The sequence below is a fragment of the Dendropsophus ebraccatus genome, chromosome 12 (assembly GCF_027789765.1).
Source record: "Dendropsophus ebraccatus isolate aDenEbr1 chromosome 12, aDenEbr1.pat, whole genome shotgun sequence".
NCBI lineage: Eukaryota > Metazoa > Chordata > Amphibia > Anura > Hylidae > Dendropsophus > Dendropsophus ebraccatus.
In genome coordinates, this window is record NC_091465.1 from 67,742,371 (window position 1) to 67,761,576 (window position 19,206).

At 45.0% G+C, this 19,206-nt stretch overlaps 1 protein-coding gene and 1 long non-coding RNA gene across 2 annotated transcripts; one reads left to right on the forward strand and one right to left on the reverse strand.

Annotated features, from left to right (window-relative positions):
• Positions 1 to 4,331: 4,331 nt before the first annotated feature.
• On the reverse strand, positions 4,332 to 18,964 carry BAX (BCL2 associated X, apoptosis regulator). Its single transcript, XM_069947727.1, has 6 exons — positions 18,794 to 18,964; positions 12,494 to 12,542; positions 12,227 to 12,388; positions 9,189 to 9,324; positions 8,185 to 8,289; positions 4,332 to 7,725 (listed from the first exon to the last, which is right to left on the reverse strand). Exons 1-6 carry the CDS (start codon positions 18,894 to 18,896, stop codon positions 7,624 to 7,626), a joined length of 657 nt encoding a protein of 218 aa, XP_069803828.1. The 5' UTR covers positions 18,897 to 18,964; the 3' UTR covers positions 4,332 to 7,623.
• Positions 8,798 to 15,263, forward strand: LOC138769328 (uncharacterized). The gene is made up of 3 exons (XR_011359236.1): positions 8,798 to 8,864; positions 12,274 to 12,503; positions 14,372 to 15,263. It is a non-coding gene; the product is annotated as an uncharacterized lncRNA (long non-coding RNA).
• Positions 18,965 to 19,206: the final 242 nt, after the last annotated feature.

Sequence of the window (19,206 nt, forward strand, 5' to 3'; positions counted from 1 at the left end):
GGCCAGGTGGGGTATTGTGTGTATGAGTGGGGAGGGATGGGGCCAGGTGGGGTATTGTGTGTATGAGTGGGGAGGGATGGGGCCAGGTGGGGTATTGTGTGTATGAGTGGGGAGGGATGGGGCCAGGTGGGGTATTGTGTGTATGAGTGGGGAGGGATGGGGGTTAGGTAGGGTAGTGTATGGGGAGGAATGAGGGTCAGGTGGGGTAGTGTATGGGGAGGAATGAGGGTCAGGTGGGGTAGTGTATGGGAAGGGATGGGGCCAGGTGGGGTATTGTGTGTGTGTGGGAAGGGATGGGGCCAGGTGGGGTATTGTGTGTGTGGGGGAAGGGATGGGGCCAGGTGGGGTATTGTGTGTATGAGTGGGGAGGGATGGGGCCAGGTGGGGTATTGTGTGTATGAGTGGGGAGGGATGGGGCCAGGTGGGGTATTGTGTGTATGAGTGGGGAGGGATGGGGGTTAGGTAGGGTAGTGTATGGGGAGGAATGAGGGTCAGGTGGGGTAGTGTATGGGGAGGGATGAGGGTCAGGTGGGGTAGTGTATGGGGAGGGATGAGGGTCAGGTGGGGTAGTACGTGTTTGTGGTTTTTAGTTTAGTTAACACAGTAATTATTATAATAGTAGTTATTAATAATAATAGTTATTTAAACTACAAATAACACAAAATTATGGTGTTTTTTTCGCTATACTCGTTTTTTTGCCGAAAACTGACACACCAAGCTCAAAAGGTTGCCCATCACTGCCCTAACATGTACTTTATATTAGCATGAGAACAGAGTGCAGACCATAGCCCTATAGTCACAGTGTAGCCTTCTCATCACTCTTATTTTTTCACACACGGGTAGAACAGAATTATAGAGAGGTCCAGGCAGACTTTGCCTATAGCAGTGCCTCTCAATTCCAGTCCTCAGGCCTCACCAACAGGTCATGTTGAGTATTTCCTTAGTATTTCACAGGTGATATAATTATACTCAGAGCATCGGGTATTATCACCTGTGAAATACTAAGGAAATACTCAACATGACCTGTTGGTGAGGCCTGAGGACTGGAATTGAGAAGCACTGGCCTAGACTGTTCTGCCACCTAGAGGCAAAGACAGGCTTTACAAGTGAAAAGAAAAAAACTGCCCGGGAGCGTGTGGGTGAATAAAAACAACTGGTGGCGTGCTGGTGTGCTCTGTTTCGGTCCCCAGCCACTTCCCGGTCTAGGGACGTGACGTTCCAAGCTCACACAGAAAGTCAGTGGCTGTAGCAGGGTCCTGCCTCATCAGCGCCGATTCTAGGTTTTCTGCTGCCTGAAGAGAAACCTGAAATGGCAACCTATGTCTTAGAACAGGTATGGGGAACCTTCGGCCCTCCAGCTGTTGCAAAACTACAATTCCCATTATGCCTTGACAGCCAAAGCTTTAGCTGTCCGGGCACGATAGGATGTGTGGCTTTGCAACAGCTGGAGGGCCGAAAGTTCCCCATCCCTGTCTTAGAAAATACTTAAATCTAAGGGTGGTATTACACGGGCTGAGCAGGGCCCGATAATACCTGTAAACGAGCGCCGATCTGCTAGATCGTTGCTCGTTTACTGGCTTTATTACATGGTCCGATAATCGTTTGACAAGAGCTGCAAGGACATTGTTACCGATGTCCTTGCAGCCCTTGCTAAACTGGCATACATTACCCATCCACGTTCCAGGGCTGCTCCTGCCGTCCGCTTCTCCCGGGGTCCCGTGCGCGCTCTAGCTTCACAGCGGCCTGTCAGCTGGTAGGCCGCTCAGCCAATCACAGGCCGGGACCGACGCGGCCTGTGATTGGCTGAGCAGCCTATCAGCTGAAAAGCCGCTGTGAAGCTAGAGCGCGCACGGGACCCCGGGAGAAGCGGACGGCAGGAGCAGCCCTGGAACATGGATGGGTAATTTATATCGTTAGTCGCCGGCCACGCACCTCTATTACACGCAGCGGTGCGCAGTCGGCGCCCGACAAAAATAGGGTCTAACCTATATCAACGATCAGCCGATGATCGTTGTCATTGGCTGATAGTTGCATTTATTACATGGAACGATAATCGGCCGAATTGGGCCAATTCGGCCTATTATCGTTCCGTGTAATAGTACCCTAAGACTGTATGCACATGTCCACGATATACGGTCCGCGAGATCACTGCATACCGCGGACTGCTCTCATGACCTCTAATGGAATTCTCGGCATCACAACTTATTAGGATGCCCGAAAAACATATAAAGTTCTGTACTCCTGTATTGATACAGCCATGTCAGTTAAGAATCATAGAGCTTTATGCAGCCTAAGCAGTGTAGCGTTTCGGAGATCCAGGCATAATAATAAATTATGATTCTGAGAGTTCCATAACAGGTCAAGGGTGTAGGCCGTGGTATACAGTCAGCTTACAGACCTCATATCATGTACATATGCATGCCACCTAAAAGTGTTGTCCCCTTCAAAAATAATCTTGGCGTAATGGCAGAGGATGAGAAAAAGAACAATCTACTAAATGTCTGTATTAATCTTGGAAAGTGCATTGACAGATGACATGAGTAAAGATAATGTAAATTCTCCAGCAAATCTCATGTTTAACCTAACCAGAATAAGGACTTGGTGGAAGTTGCCATTGACCTTTTAAATTGTTTTTTTTAAGAAATATGTTTTTTTCATTCTTAGGGTGCGTTCACACCTACAGGATCCACAGCAGATCTGCAGCAGATTTGATGGTGCAGATTTGATGCTGTGTTCAGCTGTTTAAATGAAATCTGCTGCGCATCCGCGGATCCGGTAAGTGTGAAGTACCCTAAAGGTCAGGTAGTGCAATGAGGACACCTGATAGCAGTCGGTCCTCACCCACTATGAAGCAAGCTCAGCTTCTTAGCTCACTTCATAGCACTGTAGCACACAGTGTTGTATTGGTACGGTACGGGTCGTCTGGTCACAGGCACCTATGCCATACCCTTACGCCTAAAGGTTAAACACAGATTGTTTTTACCTACAGTATCTGTACAGCACACCCAGAGAAGTAACTGAAGTATCTGCAGGATCTTTAGTGATGTCCCATGATGGACATCACTCAAGGTCCTTCAGCTACCGGTGTGGGTAGGTTCCCCGGGGCTTTTAAATGCAGGGATCTGGACATCACCTCCAGATTACTCTCCTGCCCGGCAGACAGAATAGTATGCAGCTATGAGTAGCTGCACAGCTGATCCAGCAGCCGGGCATAGTGCTGAATCATCTCTGTGCCCGACCATAAGGGAAGGAGTCAGGGCCGAAAGATCGGCCATCAGTTATCTCTCCCGACCTCCCCATACATGACTGGGCACAGTTAAGCGTTCCAGTGTTCTCTATGAGGAGGGGAAAGAAAGCTCTAAAACAAAGTAGTGACTTTCCTGGCCCCTATTCCCCACCAACGTCATCTGTTAGTGGACGGACAGAAGAGGCCCATACACCTTATACTTATGGCCAAACCCACTGCGGGCAGCGGGCACAGTATAAGGACATGTTCACATGGCATAAGACTCAGGCCAGGTCACAGAAAGGCTGGTGTCAGAGAAGAGAGAAGGGCGCATCCTTGCGTGTCCGCATCCCAATTCCCCACCGCACGCCCCATTGTGTGCACTGTCAGTTTTTGCGGCACTGTCACTATACTATGGGTATACACTCCAGCCGGGATCCCTTAGCCTGTAGCACAATTTAGGTTCAGTAGTAATCACGGCCGTTGTTAAAAATCGTCAACAACGGCCGTGATTACTACTGAACTTACATTGTGTGAACATAGCCTAAAGTATAAAGTGCATGAGGACCTTAAGGCAGGTAAAAGTATCTGAGCAAGAGCACCAAAGTATTGTGTGTGGTCTTACAGGCCATGCACTTCTCTATTAATAAAAATAAATAAACACAAATCCTGAATAACATAATCAAGGTTTATTCCAATTGGACTGAACAGACATGAGAACCACAATTAAAAAGCCATACAAAATGTTAGTTACAATTCTGAGAGAGTTGATTGTTGTTAGGATATTGTACAAACAGTTGGTTTGCATAGAGCCCACCCCTCCACAATGCAGTGTCTGGGGGAGCACCCGTGTGAGAGAAACCTTTGTGATTGAGAAATAACCAGGAACCGATGAATGTGAATAAAGATCCCAATGCACACCAATGATTGTAATATTAAGAAGTAATGGGGTTCTATGTTTCTATGTGTGCACAAACCTGCTAATAAAATTTATTATCCCATGCTTGACTGCTGCTCTATTCACATGGAGGTGGCATGAGGCCTTGTTCCCTGGATTAGTGGGGGTCTCGGACCCCCAAACGTTCAGACAACAGTGGAAGCAAAGTTTAATTCTCTATTGGGCACAGTGATTAGAGTCTATAGAGGACTCAATATATTCTTGCATTACACACAGCACAGTGTTTTTAATGGGAGTTATGCAATACTTAAATTATCCTGCAGTGGCGCTGCAGGGGAACCGAACACTTGTTCCTAGGGATAGCCCAGAGTGAGCAACCCCTTTAACCAAGGGCCTTACACTACTCTGCACAACCCTGTGCTGTAAACTAGCACCCATTGTGTAGATCAGCACTCATTGGCAGAGCCATGGCTTGAGCACCATGTGGGGACGGCCACAAAAACAATTGCCTGAAATGGTCATCGGCCACAAATCCCCTTTTACAAGGGCAGATACATAGCCAATAACATGACAGACAAGCTTGTTTGCTGGCTGTATTACACAGGAGTTATCCGCCTGTTCAGTTGATACTCACCCCATGTAATAGGGTCCTAACCTGTGTATGCATAGAAATGATCTCTGTAACAAAGCAAAGAACCTTATATTAAGCTAATACATATAAACTGATTCTTTCCTGTAAGAAAGTAAAAACCTAATAATGAATAGAAGCAGATCTGTCATACTTTATCATGTAACGTGCCACTCAACCTTTGGAGCAAATGCCCATATCCAATGCACCTCTATCATCTACATCACTATGTACAAGCCAGGGCAATGTAGGTAAAGTACAGGGGCACCCAAACCCTCCTGGGACAGTACGACAGCTATTGGCTCCAAAGGTGGCAACTCGGCAATCCACAGAGAATATGCATTGTTATGTATTGTCCTGGTAACCAAAAGGCATTTTATTACCTTATGAAGGAGGCATAAAAGGCAAAAAATATGGCAGCACAATTAAAGGCGCAAGCTGTAAAGAAAAAAAAATTAAAACACATCATCAAATGATTGTCTATTCCTAAAATCTATAGTAATGGGTTATAAAAATTCCATCGTTCAGTTCCAATAAAGCTGGTATGAAGTAATAGCGACAAGAAATCTTCACTGCCCACCATCATCCAGATAACAAAGGCTGTAAAGCATGTGGCTGAGGTATAGTGGTATCAAGTATTTGTCCAGTAAAGTTCATCATTGCACTGACACATCCATCTACACCTTCTACTTGTAGAAAAAAAAAAAAAAAGAAAAAAAAATACACAAAAAAGTAAAATAAATAAAAAAATAAAAAAATTCTACAAGAACTTTAATAAAATATAAAGATGACAAAATTCACAGATGGGATTGAATATTTTTTTTTTCCAATATGGCTTCTTTTCCTATGTATGTCCATCACAACACATAAGTGGTTATACATTCACAAAAAGTGACCACAGCTTGGAATTTTTTCTTCAATACAGAATATAAATTATCCTTTTTTTTATTATGTCTTATGAGACATATTCTAGATTTTATATATTTTTTTTTGTAGAAAGCATTTTGACACAGAGCTCCTTACAATATACCAATACTGATATTGATAAAGCTATACTGTTCCCAGAGACACCAGCTATACTGCCCATAGCCATTAGGTGGTGCTGTTTCCACATTCACTACAGAAGCAACGTCTACATAAAAAACAGCATACACTGCAATAATAAAGGGATTTTATACAGATAGCATAAAATGAGAAGAGACGGCTGATTTCTTTTAGAAAACGTACCATTTTTGCAATTTTGGGTCCTTAGTTTTTTTTGTTTTGTTTTTTGTGGATCTAGGCTACTTTATTACACAAGTTTCAGATGAATGTCATTTGGCTGGAGTTATGTGACCATATCTGACCACAGGTCCAGATCTAATGGTGCTTTTACACAGAAAGATTATCTGACAGATTATCTGCCAAAGATTTGAAGCCAAAGCCAGGAACAGACTATAAACAGAGATCAGGTCATACAGAAAAGCCTGAAATTGTTCCCCTTTATGAATCCATTCCTGGCTTTGGCTTCAAATCTTTGGCAGATAATCTTTCTGTGTAAATGGACTCTTACTGAGGGTCTGATGAAATATACTGAAAGCAGCTTGGCCAGGACTTTCAGCTTTATTACACTCGTCTACAACCAGCCTTACTTTTCATGCATCTACCTACACAACTGCAAGGCAAGCCTATAAGTTTGTGCGGTTTCACAATGCAAGCACACATTGTACCCCCATATATCTATTACTGTACTACTTCCTAGTCATGGTATGGTAGCTAGCATTATGGGACAGATGGATGCTAGCAAGACATGACTACACTGTAGTCTGTTACCATAGAAATACACAGGAGTTGTAAACAAAAAAAGAGGGGGAGAGGTGTCATTCACAGTGTTTGCAAAGTTGTTTGCATTGGAGCTATGAGTTAATGATAGTGGACAGTGGATAGTTGAAAAACCTACACCCAAACTGGATACAAGAGTGGTGCTGTCTCGCTGGATAACCCCTTTAATGCTGCCTGAAACGCAAGTGATCAGAGCAGTCTCCAGTGAGTTCTCCCCTTCCCTTCATCCGTGACTGATAGATCTCTCCCTCTACCCAAACAGGAGGAGATCTATTGGTGCACAGAGCAGGCAGAAGCCACTGGTGACCACCTAGATGACACACAGTTCAGGCAACACGAAAGTGATGACTGATTCCTTCTGAGCCAAATGTAAATAGCTTTTTTTGTGGATTACAATACATAGTCGTCAGGACATACAAAGGAAAAGCCATTTCACCCTACAACCAGGTATCAACACCTACAAGACTGGCCAGTTTCACATTTGGAGACAGCCATGTCAGAAAGCAGCATTTCACCTTCTACACTCCGGAACCTATGACAACACTGCGTTATGGATACGGACATGCGACGCTGCTTTGAAGCGGTAACCATTTTCCCTTTTCTTAAATAACGGAATTTATCCACTTAAAAAGGTGCAAACTCAGCAAAAAAACAAAACTAATCCAGCAAGCTCGGGACACTGGGGATAGGAGCACATTCCTCCATGACTGTCCTCCCCTCCGACACTGATACCTTTGTTTCTATATATAAAGATGCAGAAAGGGCACAAATTCAAGTATTAAATCAAACAAGGCTTATTAAAACCATTTTAACTATTAAAAAAGGCACATGTTTTAATGTAATAAAAAAAAAAAGGGAGGGAAAATTAAAAATGATCCCAAAACTGGCGCCAGTGGCCACGCAAGAGCTGTTCGGGTGGAGTGTGGTGGAGTCCCTGATGGAAGCACTTGCTTTCAAGCTGTCGTCAATGCTGGAGTAACCGGGGTTAAAGTTTGTGCTTCCGGATGTAAAATACAAGCCTATGAGAGGTTTAGGAAGGCAAGAGAAGTCTTAAGAATATTTCCAGATGGCAACAGTGGCAGTGAGAACACCAGCTAGGAAGACCCCGATGGTTTGCCAGGTAGGTGTGCCAAAGTAAGAGAGAAGTCCCTCCTGTGGAAAGAGGAAAGAAAAGGTGTCAGAGTTAAGGAATAGATGGTTCAAATATTCAGGGATCTTGATGATGTGTAAAAGGAGGTGCCCTGCTGCAAGACATATTATATATAGATTATACATACACAATACTCTGTATAAACCACTACTTTGCTATGCCCAGTCTTTATAAGGCAAGCAGCTGAAGGTAGAAGATGCTAGGCTCCTTTGGGCGGACGGCGGAATTTGCTGGCAAATATCATCAAGTCTATGGAACGGGCAGAACTTCAATTGAAGGCTGCACGGTGGAATCTACTTTAAGTCTCAGCGGAAATCCGTAGTGTGCACGTAGCCTTAATAGGTTATTGGGATTGCAGAAGCCTCTGCTTAGGTGGACTCGATGCTTGTTGCCTTAAAATCTAGTGAACCCTACAACAATCCAGTGTTGTTATTACAAAGGCACATTAATAAGTCACTCACCCATCCTCCTTGATCCCGTATCCACTGGACAACATGGTCTCTAAGGTACTCCATAGTCCAGTCTATGATTGTGCGAATCATTTGTGGAACATGTGAACACAGTGCCTAAAGGAGAGGGACAGTGATCAGCCCTCTCATAACATCCCGAGAAAAAGGGGTCTAACTACCTCATGTAAAATCTGTAACCAGACAGTATAAGAAGCCCATAACACATAAATGTGACCGTCTTGTAGAAGAGTTAACCAGATGAAATAAAACCACAGAAAGACAATCTTGGAGGCCATACTCATGGGGGGGGGGGGCTCTGACCTCCATTCCCCCTGGCTCCTTTGTTTTGTATACATCCGCGAGTACAGCACGGGACACCCGGCTCTATTCATTTTCTATGGAGCCATCGGAAAGACTGTTGTACTCAGCTCTCACCGACAGCTCCCTAAAGAATGAATGGAGCTGCCAGAGAGAGAAGAGTACAGCACTTGGCTCTTTCCGACAGCTACATAGAGAATGAACAGAGCCGCTGGTCACGTGTAAATTCTGCCGGGAGGTAGGGTGCTTGGACCCCCCCACGATCTCTTACTTGTCCCTTATCCTGTTGATAGGGGAAAAGTTAGTTTTAAGAGGAAAACCCCTTTAAGCTTAAGGAGGAAACATTATTTAATATCTCTGCAAATAGCCATCAGGTAGTATTTGTCTTTTCTGGCCATCTGCAACTACGTTCTGTCCATTTCCAGGACATATGCCATGTTTGGGTAGGACTCAAAAAAGTGGAAAACATTTGAGTCCTTCAAACACAAGTATGTGGACAGAAAATGCACAGAACAGTCACAAAATGACTATGCCCAGCCCAATCAAGTCAATGGGACCATCTGCAACAATTTAGACTAGAATAAGTATCAGTATTTTTTTAATAGCCTGGCTTGGAGCAGAAAACAAGGCGTCAACATAGCCTTGCTCTAAGCATTTGTAATGATATACTGACATGACTATAAAAATAAGACGCTCACCTTAAGAACCAGCTTGCAGGCAAAATAGAAGAGAGCTACCACACGTCCCCAGTTAAAATTGCCATCTGCAAACATTTCAGTAGCCACTTGTAAAAAGACTTCCTTAGGAGGTGTGCCGTGGACCTGCTCAATCATCCTACCAGAAAGCAGCAGATAAGAGTGTCAGGTACATGATACATGAAGATAGAAATATGTTGGAGGCAACGAAAAAGAATATAATGGCTGCAGGACCTCAGCTGGGATCAGAGATCACAGTAATTTATATATATATATATATATATATATATATATATATATATATATATATATATATATATATATATATATATGATCGCAATACTCGCACCTTGAGTTAGACATTGACAAAAGGGGCCACCCTGTTGTTTCCCTGTCTATGTTCCAATACTCGCAACCGAGTGGGACTTAAGGGGCTATTTATCAGGGTGGTGTGGTGCTCTCCCCATCATGGAGGCACCCCGTTGGCAACAGGCTAGAGATATCTGGCTATCCCGTGTTTTGAGACTCGTAACTGAGGCTCCACGGACTCTTGTTTTGCATATTTAAATTTTTGGGGGCATCAGTGGAGACTCTTGATTGAGTACTTCATTGGAATTTTTTTCGCTGTTCTCCTTGAGTTCAGTGATTACTGTGTTTTTATATATATATATATATATATATATATATATATATATATATATATATATATATATACACACACACACACACATACATACACACACACACATACGTATATATGTGATATAGACATATCAGATTGCTTACAATGCTATAGTATTGCATAGTACTGATCAGCCAGATCAGTGCTCCACTAGTAGATTTTGCCTAAGCCAGGCTCTACTAGCAGATCCCTGAGTCGGCCACACAAGGGACTCAGTCTACGATGGACAATGATCAACACCCTTGCAGTCACAATGCAGGACTGCAAATCTGTCCTGTCATTGAAACACCTTAATACTGCAATCAGTATTGTTTGTGGCATATGAGGGTTTAAACTCACACCTGTGTGATCGCTGATAACCGTCATTAACCCCTTAAGGTCAAAGCCAATTTTCGTTTATGCACTTTTGCTTTTTCCACTTTATGTTTAAAAGTCCATAGCGCTTGCATTTTTTCACCTAGAGACGTATTTGAGCGCTTTTTTTTTTGCGAAACCAATTGTACTTTGCAATGACAGGCATTAATTTTCCATAACATATGCTGCGAAACCGGAAAAAAATCATTTGCGATGTCAAATTGAAAAAAAAAAAGGAATTTGTTTTGATTTCGGGGAGTTTTGCATTTACGCCGTTCGTCCTATGGTAAAACTGACTGGTTATGCATGTTCCTCAAGTCGTTACGATTACAACGATATGTAACATGTATAACTTTTATATTATCTGATGGCTTGTAAAAAATTCAAACCATTGTTAACAAATATACACTCACCGGCCACTTTATTAGGTACACCTGTCCAACTGCATGTAACTGTGTGATGCCATCATGTCAATATGGACCAAAATCTCTGAGGAAGCTTCCAGCACCTTGTTGAATCTATGCCACCAAGAATTGAGGCAGTTCTGAAGGCAAAAGGGGGTCCAACCCGTTACTAGCATGGTGTACCTAATAAAGAAGCCGGTGAGTGTATGTTCCTTAAAATCGCTCTATTCCCAGGCTTATAGCGCTTTTATCCTTTGGTCTATGGGGCTGTGTGAGGTGTCATTTTTTGCGCTGTGATGTGTTCTTTCTATCGGTACCTTGATTGCGCATATATGACTTTTTGATCACTTTTTATAAAAAATTTTTATTACATTTGATGCAACCAAAAATGCGCAATTTTGCACTTTGGAATCTTTTGGCGCTTACGCAGTTTACCGTACGAGATCAGGAATGTGATTAATTAATAGTTTGGGCGATTAAGCGCGCGGTGTTACCAAACATGATTGTTTGTTTATTTATATTTGTAAAATGGGAAAAGGGGGGTGATTTGGACTTTTAATAGGGGAGGGGATTTTTTTATTAATAAAAAAACATTTTTACTTTTATTTTTACTTTAACTAGAAGTCCCCCTGGGGGACTTGTATATAAACAGCACTGATCTCTCATAGAGATCAATGCTGTGTATATACACAGCAAAGATTGATTAGATCAGTCATAGATTGCTATGGCCTGCTGCAGGCCATAGCAATCTATTGCTGAGCCGGGATCAGCGTCATTCCGACACTGAGGCCCGACACAGGCAGAAGAACGGATCTCCACCCACCCCACCCCCCCACCCTGCACAGCTGCACTTAGAGACTTAATTAGCCGGCGCGGCAACGGGACCCGCGCCGGCTAACAGAGGCACTGCCCGGCTGCACATGTCAGCCAGGATCAGCGCCGTTCAGAGCGGGGTCCCCGTACCAGATATGTCATGGGTTGCTAAGGGGTTAATGGTAGTGTCAACTGCTGGTACTCATAGTCAAGCCCTGAGCTTGTTTTATAGACTTATGGTGCGTTTACACAGACAGATTTATGAAGCCAAAACCAGGAACAGACTATAAACAAATAACAGGTCATAAAGAAAACACCAAGATTTCTCCTCTTTTCTAATCCATTTCTGGCTTTGGCTTAAAAAATCTGTCAGATAAATTTGTCCACTAGGCTATGTCCACACACTGCAAGAGACCGGCCGTTCCGTGACCCGGCTGGGTCACTGAACGGCCAGTCTCTGCAAAGATCATCCCGGCCGTTACTGCAGTACTGACTGGATGATCTTTAGCGCCGATTAGTTCTGATGCGGGCGCATCCATGCGCGCCCACATCAGAACTCCCCACAGCACACTATGGAGTGTGCGGCCGGCGTCGCGCGCTTCATTGTGTGCACTGACGGGTTCTCCTTAGCCTGAACCATAGACAGGTGTACTAGGGAAGGCTGTCCCTGTCTCCGCATGAATCTGATGACAGGTTGCCTTTAAGTACCGCTCAGGGGTTGTGTGACCTGTTCTAGCTTTACTGCTGATTTAGATATAAGTAACAACCCACAAGGGTCAAATCCATACCTCTGCAGCTCCATGTTCCCGTCTAATTCGTCTCCTATCTTTCGCAGGCATTCACACAGTCTTTTTGTGGAAGGATTCACCTGCAGCTGTTCCACCCCACCCAGCTCTGGAACTCTTTCGGTATCCGGAACTGAACTGCGCTGCACACGATCCGATATGAACCTGGCGAGGGAGAGGACATTCCACATAAAGATAGGACAAAACGTGTAAGAGGATACAGCCCTTCAAAATAGATGGAGGAGGAAAAGCACCAACATGGCTACTCACCCGCGCAGAAGTAAGTTGCCGGTCTGCATGATCTGTTCTGTAGAGACGCCTACAATGAAAAAAAAAAATAATTGAATTATATGCAAAGCAGAAATCATTTTGAAGATCTAAGGAAAATGGCCACATCGTCATATGTGGATGAACAGAATATGGACATGAATTACCCCACATCCTGAACAACTTTACAGGTCTAATCTACAGTGATAGAATACTGCAGGCCTTATAATCATCGACACCATAAGGTGGCAAAAAATAATTACACGGGGGGATATCTGCTTGATGGGGGAGGTAATCATCCTATGTAGTAGAATCAATGTAACTGAATCAGCAGTCGATTCCTTAGGGCCTGTTCACACTGAGTAAAACGGACATAATTCTGTGGCAGAGCTCCCCGCCTGCCTCAGTGTCACACAGTGTCTCTATGGGATGGCTTGCATTGCTCCACTTCTGTTGCTATCTGTTTAAAGAATTGACATGTAAACTCTTTCAGCGGAGAGCGGCGCGCAAGCCATCCCCATAGAGACACTGAGGCTGATGGGATTCCGTCTGTTTTGCTCAGCATAATCATACCCTTGAAGTGTAACTAACATTTTCTGCTGACATGTCATAGCATCCCCTTCATTCTAGCTATCAAAGGGGTTCACAGCAACCAGACCCTGACCGATTTACACTTCTGATATGTCAAGTTTTTTTAAATGGTAGTTACACTTTCAATGTGTGTTCTGTGTGTCCTAAAGAGGTATTCCTATCTGAAGTTATCCTCCATTCAGGGGATTACTAGCTCACTGGTTGGGGTCAAACTGCTAGGATCCCCTGAACCTGAAAACAAGAACAAAACTGCCCCCAGCGGACACTCTGCTCATTCTGTATAGGGCTTCAGTAATAATGGAGCGGCACCATTCTGTAGAGGGCTTCAGTAATAATGGAGCGGCACCATTCTGTAGAGGGCTTCAGTAATAATGGAGCGGCACCATTCTGTAGAGGGCTTCAGTAATAATGGAGCGGCACCATTCTGTAGAGGGCTTCAGTAATAATGGAGCGGCACCATTCTGTAGAGGGCTTCAGTAATAATGGAGCGGCACCATTCTGTAGAGGGCTTCAGTAATAATGGAGCGGCACCATTCTGTAGAGGGCTTCAGTAATAATGGAGCGGCACCATTCTGTAGAGGGCTTCAGTAATAATGGAGCGGCACCATTCTGTAGAGGGCTTCAGTAATAATGGAGCGGCACCATTCTGTAGAGGGCTTCAGTAATAATGGAGCGGCACCATTCTGTAGAGGGCTTCAGTAATCATTCAGAAATAATGGAGCTGCAGCTTCCATTCTCAATATCAGATAGGTGTCCCAGCAGATGAACTCCCACCCATGAGCTGGCGATCCCCTATCCTGTGGATGGAGAATATCTTCTTTAGAAAGGAATAACCTTTTATTAATGTAGATGTGCTCAACTCTCTTTGCCGGATCCACAGAATCAACAAAAAAAAAAAATAAATTCTCAGCATTTTATACAGAAACATATCAGTAGAGATGAGCACAGCTCGAGCGTGCCAAGTCAGATCGTTCAGCAATTGGCTGAAGAAGTTGCATGCAGCCCTAGGGAGTCCTGGAAAACATGGATATAGTCTATGTCCTATCCATGTTTCCCTGGGGCAGCATCCAACTTCTTCAGCCACCAGTAATCAACTGCTGGATGAGGGGGCTCCGTATGTTCAAGCTGTGCTCATCTCTAGTCAGCAGAATATTTTTCTGCAGCTGTTGACTAAAAAAAAACATTTAAAACACCAAATACAAGAAGCAACAAAACACACTGCAGACACTGGTTGCTCGGCTGAGTTTCCTGGTATGAGTCACCTTCCTATCTCTCTATGTTGACGTATAGACATCTCGTCTCCAAGACCACAGACTCTACCTGGACCTGACTGCCGACCTCCAGCGCTTACATCTCCAACAACACCGAGCTCAAACTACAGGGACGTCCAGGAGGAGATGCTGCCATCACTGCAAGGGGGAAGGATGAGGACCCGGGACCCCCATAATGAAGGGGCCATAATGGATTTTAAGGCAGAATCTACCTATATATTCACATACACTCACACTACAGATACCACAATAGACATGTAACAACCAAAATGTGCCTAATGGAAAATTACAAATGCCAGTCTAATGATCTAACTTGGGCATACTGGGAGTTACAGTTTTACACCAGTGCCAGGTTAACCGGTGGGTAAGGAGACTCATTCAAAGTAGTATTCCAGTACTATTTAAAAGTTCCTATGTTTTTGGTGCTGTGAAAAAACAAAAAACCCTTATACTTACCCAGCCTGATCCCCCACAGCTCCCATTTGACTGTCCATTCCCCCAGATCTTCTACCAGCTTCCGATATGAGCACTTAGAGAAGGACCTGCCTGCTCAGCCAACCAATGGCTGGGATGGGACACTTCTGCGGCCTATGATTGGCTGAGCTGGCAGGTCCTGCATGGAGTGCTCATCTCAGAAGATGACAGGATAGACAAACCAGGGGTGTAGGGGACCGGGGCCAAGTAGCTTTTTTACCCTAGTTCTGCACTGTCCTAATAGCATTTACATATTTCTAGAAAAATCAGAATACCACTTCAAGTAGACAAACTTCGATTTTATCTGCTGACCAAGGCGATTTGGGAAAAGTGATTTTGAGCACTCCACCCCTTGACAGGAGGTCTCCCGGACTTCAGCCAGTGTCACATTTTCTGCTTTCTACTTGAGCTTTTGGAGTTTCACATTTAAAAACAGCATGGACTAAACTAAAAGATGCAGAGGAACGACTGCCAAGTATAAAACCCGGATTAAGTTTCAATGAAATTCAGTTACATAAGACTTAACGCCAAAGAGACTGAGACAAACATCTCGAGTGTGGGTGACATCACTGCGTGTATGACAACACCCCTGGGTGTAAGCCACAGCGGCCATTTTTGAAGGGAATTTATTGGCCAAGTGTGATATAGCCAGCGGGCCGGGATATTCTGCAGACACCTGACAAATGGGCCCAGTGACCTTACTGGATCATGTCACGTAGCATGTATGATCATCTGTCATATTACATTATGCCGCACAACGTTCATAGGATGGAAATACAAAAAGCAAACACCAATAAAGGCAACTCCAACATCATAAAAAGCACAAACTAAAAAAACTATTAGGAGGTATCAAGAGAAAGACCCCAAAACAAGAGAAGGTCATACTACATAAAGTGGCTTTAAAAATAACAAAATACTTAAAAAAAAAAATCAGTATGCACCTTCTAAACTAAGAAAATAGAGTCCCTACAAATAGTAAGCATTTTAAAAGGGTTTCCAGGTAAAACAGATTGATGCCCTGTCCACGAGATACAGAGGGGCCGGGCTGTGGAGAATCCAATAATATTACATAGAGGAATTCAGAGTTATGCAACCCCCAAAGACTATGACAGGGGAGACCCACACCGGCAGGGCGCTGTACAACTGGTTCTACTTTCAGTATGACTCCTGACTGTATATGACGTGCCCATAACTACAGATAAACACTTATAATATTACACACACACCGTTTCCTTTTTTACAAATAAGAAGTAATGAATGGATTAGAACAAAGCGGACCCACAAGTCTGTTCTCTATCTGGGGGAAATTTAATGCAGTCTATTGTTTCCTGTTATCAGCCATGATGCAAGAATGTGCAAAGTCCTGCAAGTGAGGGTGGTCCCAAGCAGAGGAACGACCCCCCCCACCCCCCCACCCCCACCCCCCCAAACTATATTCAAGTCCTAACAGACACGGGCGAGAAACAGGAAAACTGCAGAGTTACTGCGGGGGTGCAATATGGAGGAACCCCCGTGGACTTCTCTTGAATATTCATGTAGCCATATAGGGGGAGATTTATCAAACATGGTGTAAAGTGAGACTGTCTCAGTTGTCCCTAGCAACCAATCAGATTCCACCTTTCATTTTCCAAAGAGTCTTTGAGGAATGTAAGGTGGAATCTGATTGGTTGCTAGGGGCAACTGAGACAGTCTCACTTTACACCATGTTTGATAAATCTCCCCAATAGACTCCTGGAGAGATGCAGATCACACCAGGGAATCAGCATGCCGAGGTAACACCCCATGAGTTTAGAGCATGAGCCCCATTCTAATAAATAGAGCCGACGCACAGAACCGGTCTGGTATTGGATAGTTGTCTTGTGGCCGCCCATACCCAATCCTCTATGCACCAACATAGACAAAGCAATAGCATAACCCATACACATAAGAGTCACAATGACGTCACAGTGTTCAGCAGACATTGATATGTATATGAGCACCTTAAGGGGGCACTCTGGTCAAATCTAAAAATCTGGTGCAGGCGGAGGATGTATGTGTGTGTGTGTGTGTGTGGTGGGGGGGGGGGGACATAAAAAATCCTCCAGACTGGGAGAGTGGGGATTCCCAAGCTGGGACATGACGTACCAAGAGCTGCAGGAAGCCGGCGGCGGCGGTCTGTGAGCTGGTGACGCTGCAGCTGATAATGTCCAGGCATGATGGGAACTGTAGTTTGGTGACAGCTGGAGGGCCTTGGAGAATCTGAGTATTGATTAACCAGTGACCTATATCCATCAACTTTCCCTCTCCAGCAGGATTTCCCCAGAGCGGCATTCTACTTACGGGAATTCCCTCCTGTATATCCTCAGACTTATTCTTAAAGGGGACCACACATACAAGATAGAAATACACTAAGGGTCCTATTACATAGAGCGATTTTTAACGATTAATGACTAACGATAAACGATCGCAAACGAGATTGTTTATAGTTAACCGGAAATTGTTCACCAAATTACACAAAACGATAATCGTTACGTTACCGTTATTGCGATCGTTACTATGATCGTTTATACCTTCTGATCCCAGCTAAACAATGAACAATGTGCAATTACACTGAACAATTAGTGAACAAATGCGGAACTTGAGCGAACGAGTGTGGAATTACAGCGAACGATTAAGGACAATTTTAGGTCCAGATCTAAATCTACGATTAACGACATACGCACGATTTTTCGATCATTGCCTAAAATTACACAGAACGATTATTGTTTAAATTCGAATTTAACGATTTTTCGCACGATAATCATCCCGTGTAATAGGGCCCTAAGTCTGAGTGAATACAGTAAGAGCGCAAATGGTGGGCTAGTGCTGCAGTCACTCACAATAACCATGACATACGAGTCCCCCACTGATCAGACCCTCATCTATGCTGCGGATAGGGTCACACGAACGCTGATCATAAAGCTGAAGATCACAGCCTGGCACTGGTGGCATTGTACCGCATGGCGGCTCAGGTACGTGAGTGGGGTCACACGTACGCTGATCAGTGTGTCACACTGGTGGTATTGTGCGTGGGGTCACACGGGGACCCACAGATGGCCACCACCCAAGCTGACAGTAACAAGAAATCTTGGATGGATCTCATGTAATTGTGGGGGTCACATGCAATAACTTACATCTGCCGCCATGTGGTGCAATGTTGTCATATCTGGTCACATGACCAGTGTCGCTGCCATAGACGCCATACAGCGCTTACCTATACCTTGGCATAACCTCTTTGGCTGTTCGCCACAGTCTATTTACCCCATTGGGGCAACTATGACAGGTCGGACCCACTCAGTGTCACCAGTGAACCCCATTATGCCACATTTCACCAGCAGGGGCGCTATACAGGCACCAGCCACATCATGTGGCAGCTGGGCATATCAACAGCAGCAGATAACCCCAGTACACTGCCTAATCTGGTGACACTTACCACCTCACTGCCCCCGTGCCATCACCACTCACCAGGCTGATCACTTACATAGGACTGCCTGCCCCCAGGACACTATGCCCCCCCCCCCCCCCAGGACAGAAGCACAGGGGCTGTACCTAATCTGGTGACACTTACCACCTCACTGCCCCGGTGCCATCACCACTCACCAGGCTGATCACTTACATAGGACTGCCTGCCCCCAGGACACTATGCACCCCCCCCCCCTCTAGGATCATAAGCGCCTGTTCACATTACTTGATGTTCAGTACACACCACTGTGCAGCCAGGGGCCCTGCAGGAGGGGCCACACCAGCCTTATCACGTGACCATGTCACCCACCCAATGACCACCAATCTGTAAGACAGGACAAGGCTGGGCCCTGTAGTTCCACAACAACACGTATGACGTCATAAGTAAGATTTACCACCAAGTGACGTAAAGTGGCAGTAGCAGAGGGGAGAGGCCTGGGCATGTTATAGGAGGGACTCCCCCCACCGCTGTATCCATACACCTCACCTGTGCTGCTGCTGCTCCCCCTCCGTCCTCCTCCCGCGGCCCCTCCGCTGGCTCCTTCCTCCTCTTTCCGGGGATAGTCCCCGCCGGCTCCCTGTTCCGCCATCCCCTTCTTCGAATAGCGACTACACAACTACGCTCCTGCCGCCAAGACAGCACAGAGCGGCTAGCTAATGCCCCGCCTCTCGAATGACGTAATGCGGCGCCCTACGTCAGCACGCTTTCCTGAGTACGCGCGGCCGCCATTTTGACTACTGGCAAATTAAGTGTTAGTGCTGTGTCATTGTCTGCGCAGGAGGGCCGCTGCTTTACACCCTCCCTGACCCTGACCCTGACCGTGGTGGTGTTGTTGTTGTGTGCCACCAGATCAGGAAACAGGAAACTAAATAAGCACCTCGGGGCAGGGTAGATGTGTC

What these genes read in the sequence shown, in the direction of transcription:
- BAX (XM_069947727.1), bottom strand. Translation starts at nt 18,896, where the DNA reads ATGGCGGAACAGGGAGCCGGCGGGGACTATCCCCGGAAAGAGGAGGAA. An exon ending in GGGGAGCAGCAGCAGCACAG is followed by an intron (nt 12,543 to 18,793) that starts GTGAGGTGTATG and finishes TTTTCATTGTAG; the next exon opens with GCGTCTCTACAGAACAGATC. An exon ending in GGGAACATGGAGCTGCAGAG is followed by an intron (nt 9,325 to 12,226) that starts GTATGGATTTGA and finishes GCTTTCTGGTAG; the next exon opens with GATGATTGAGCAGGTCCACG.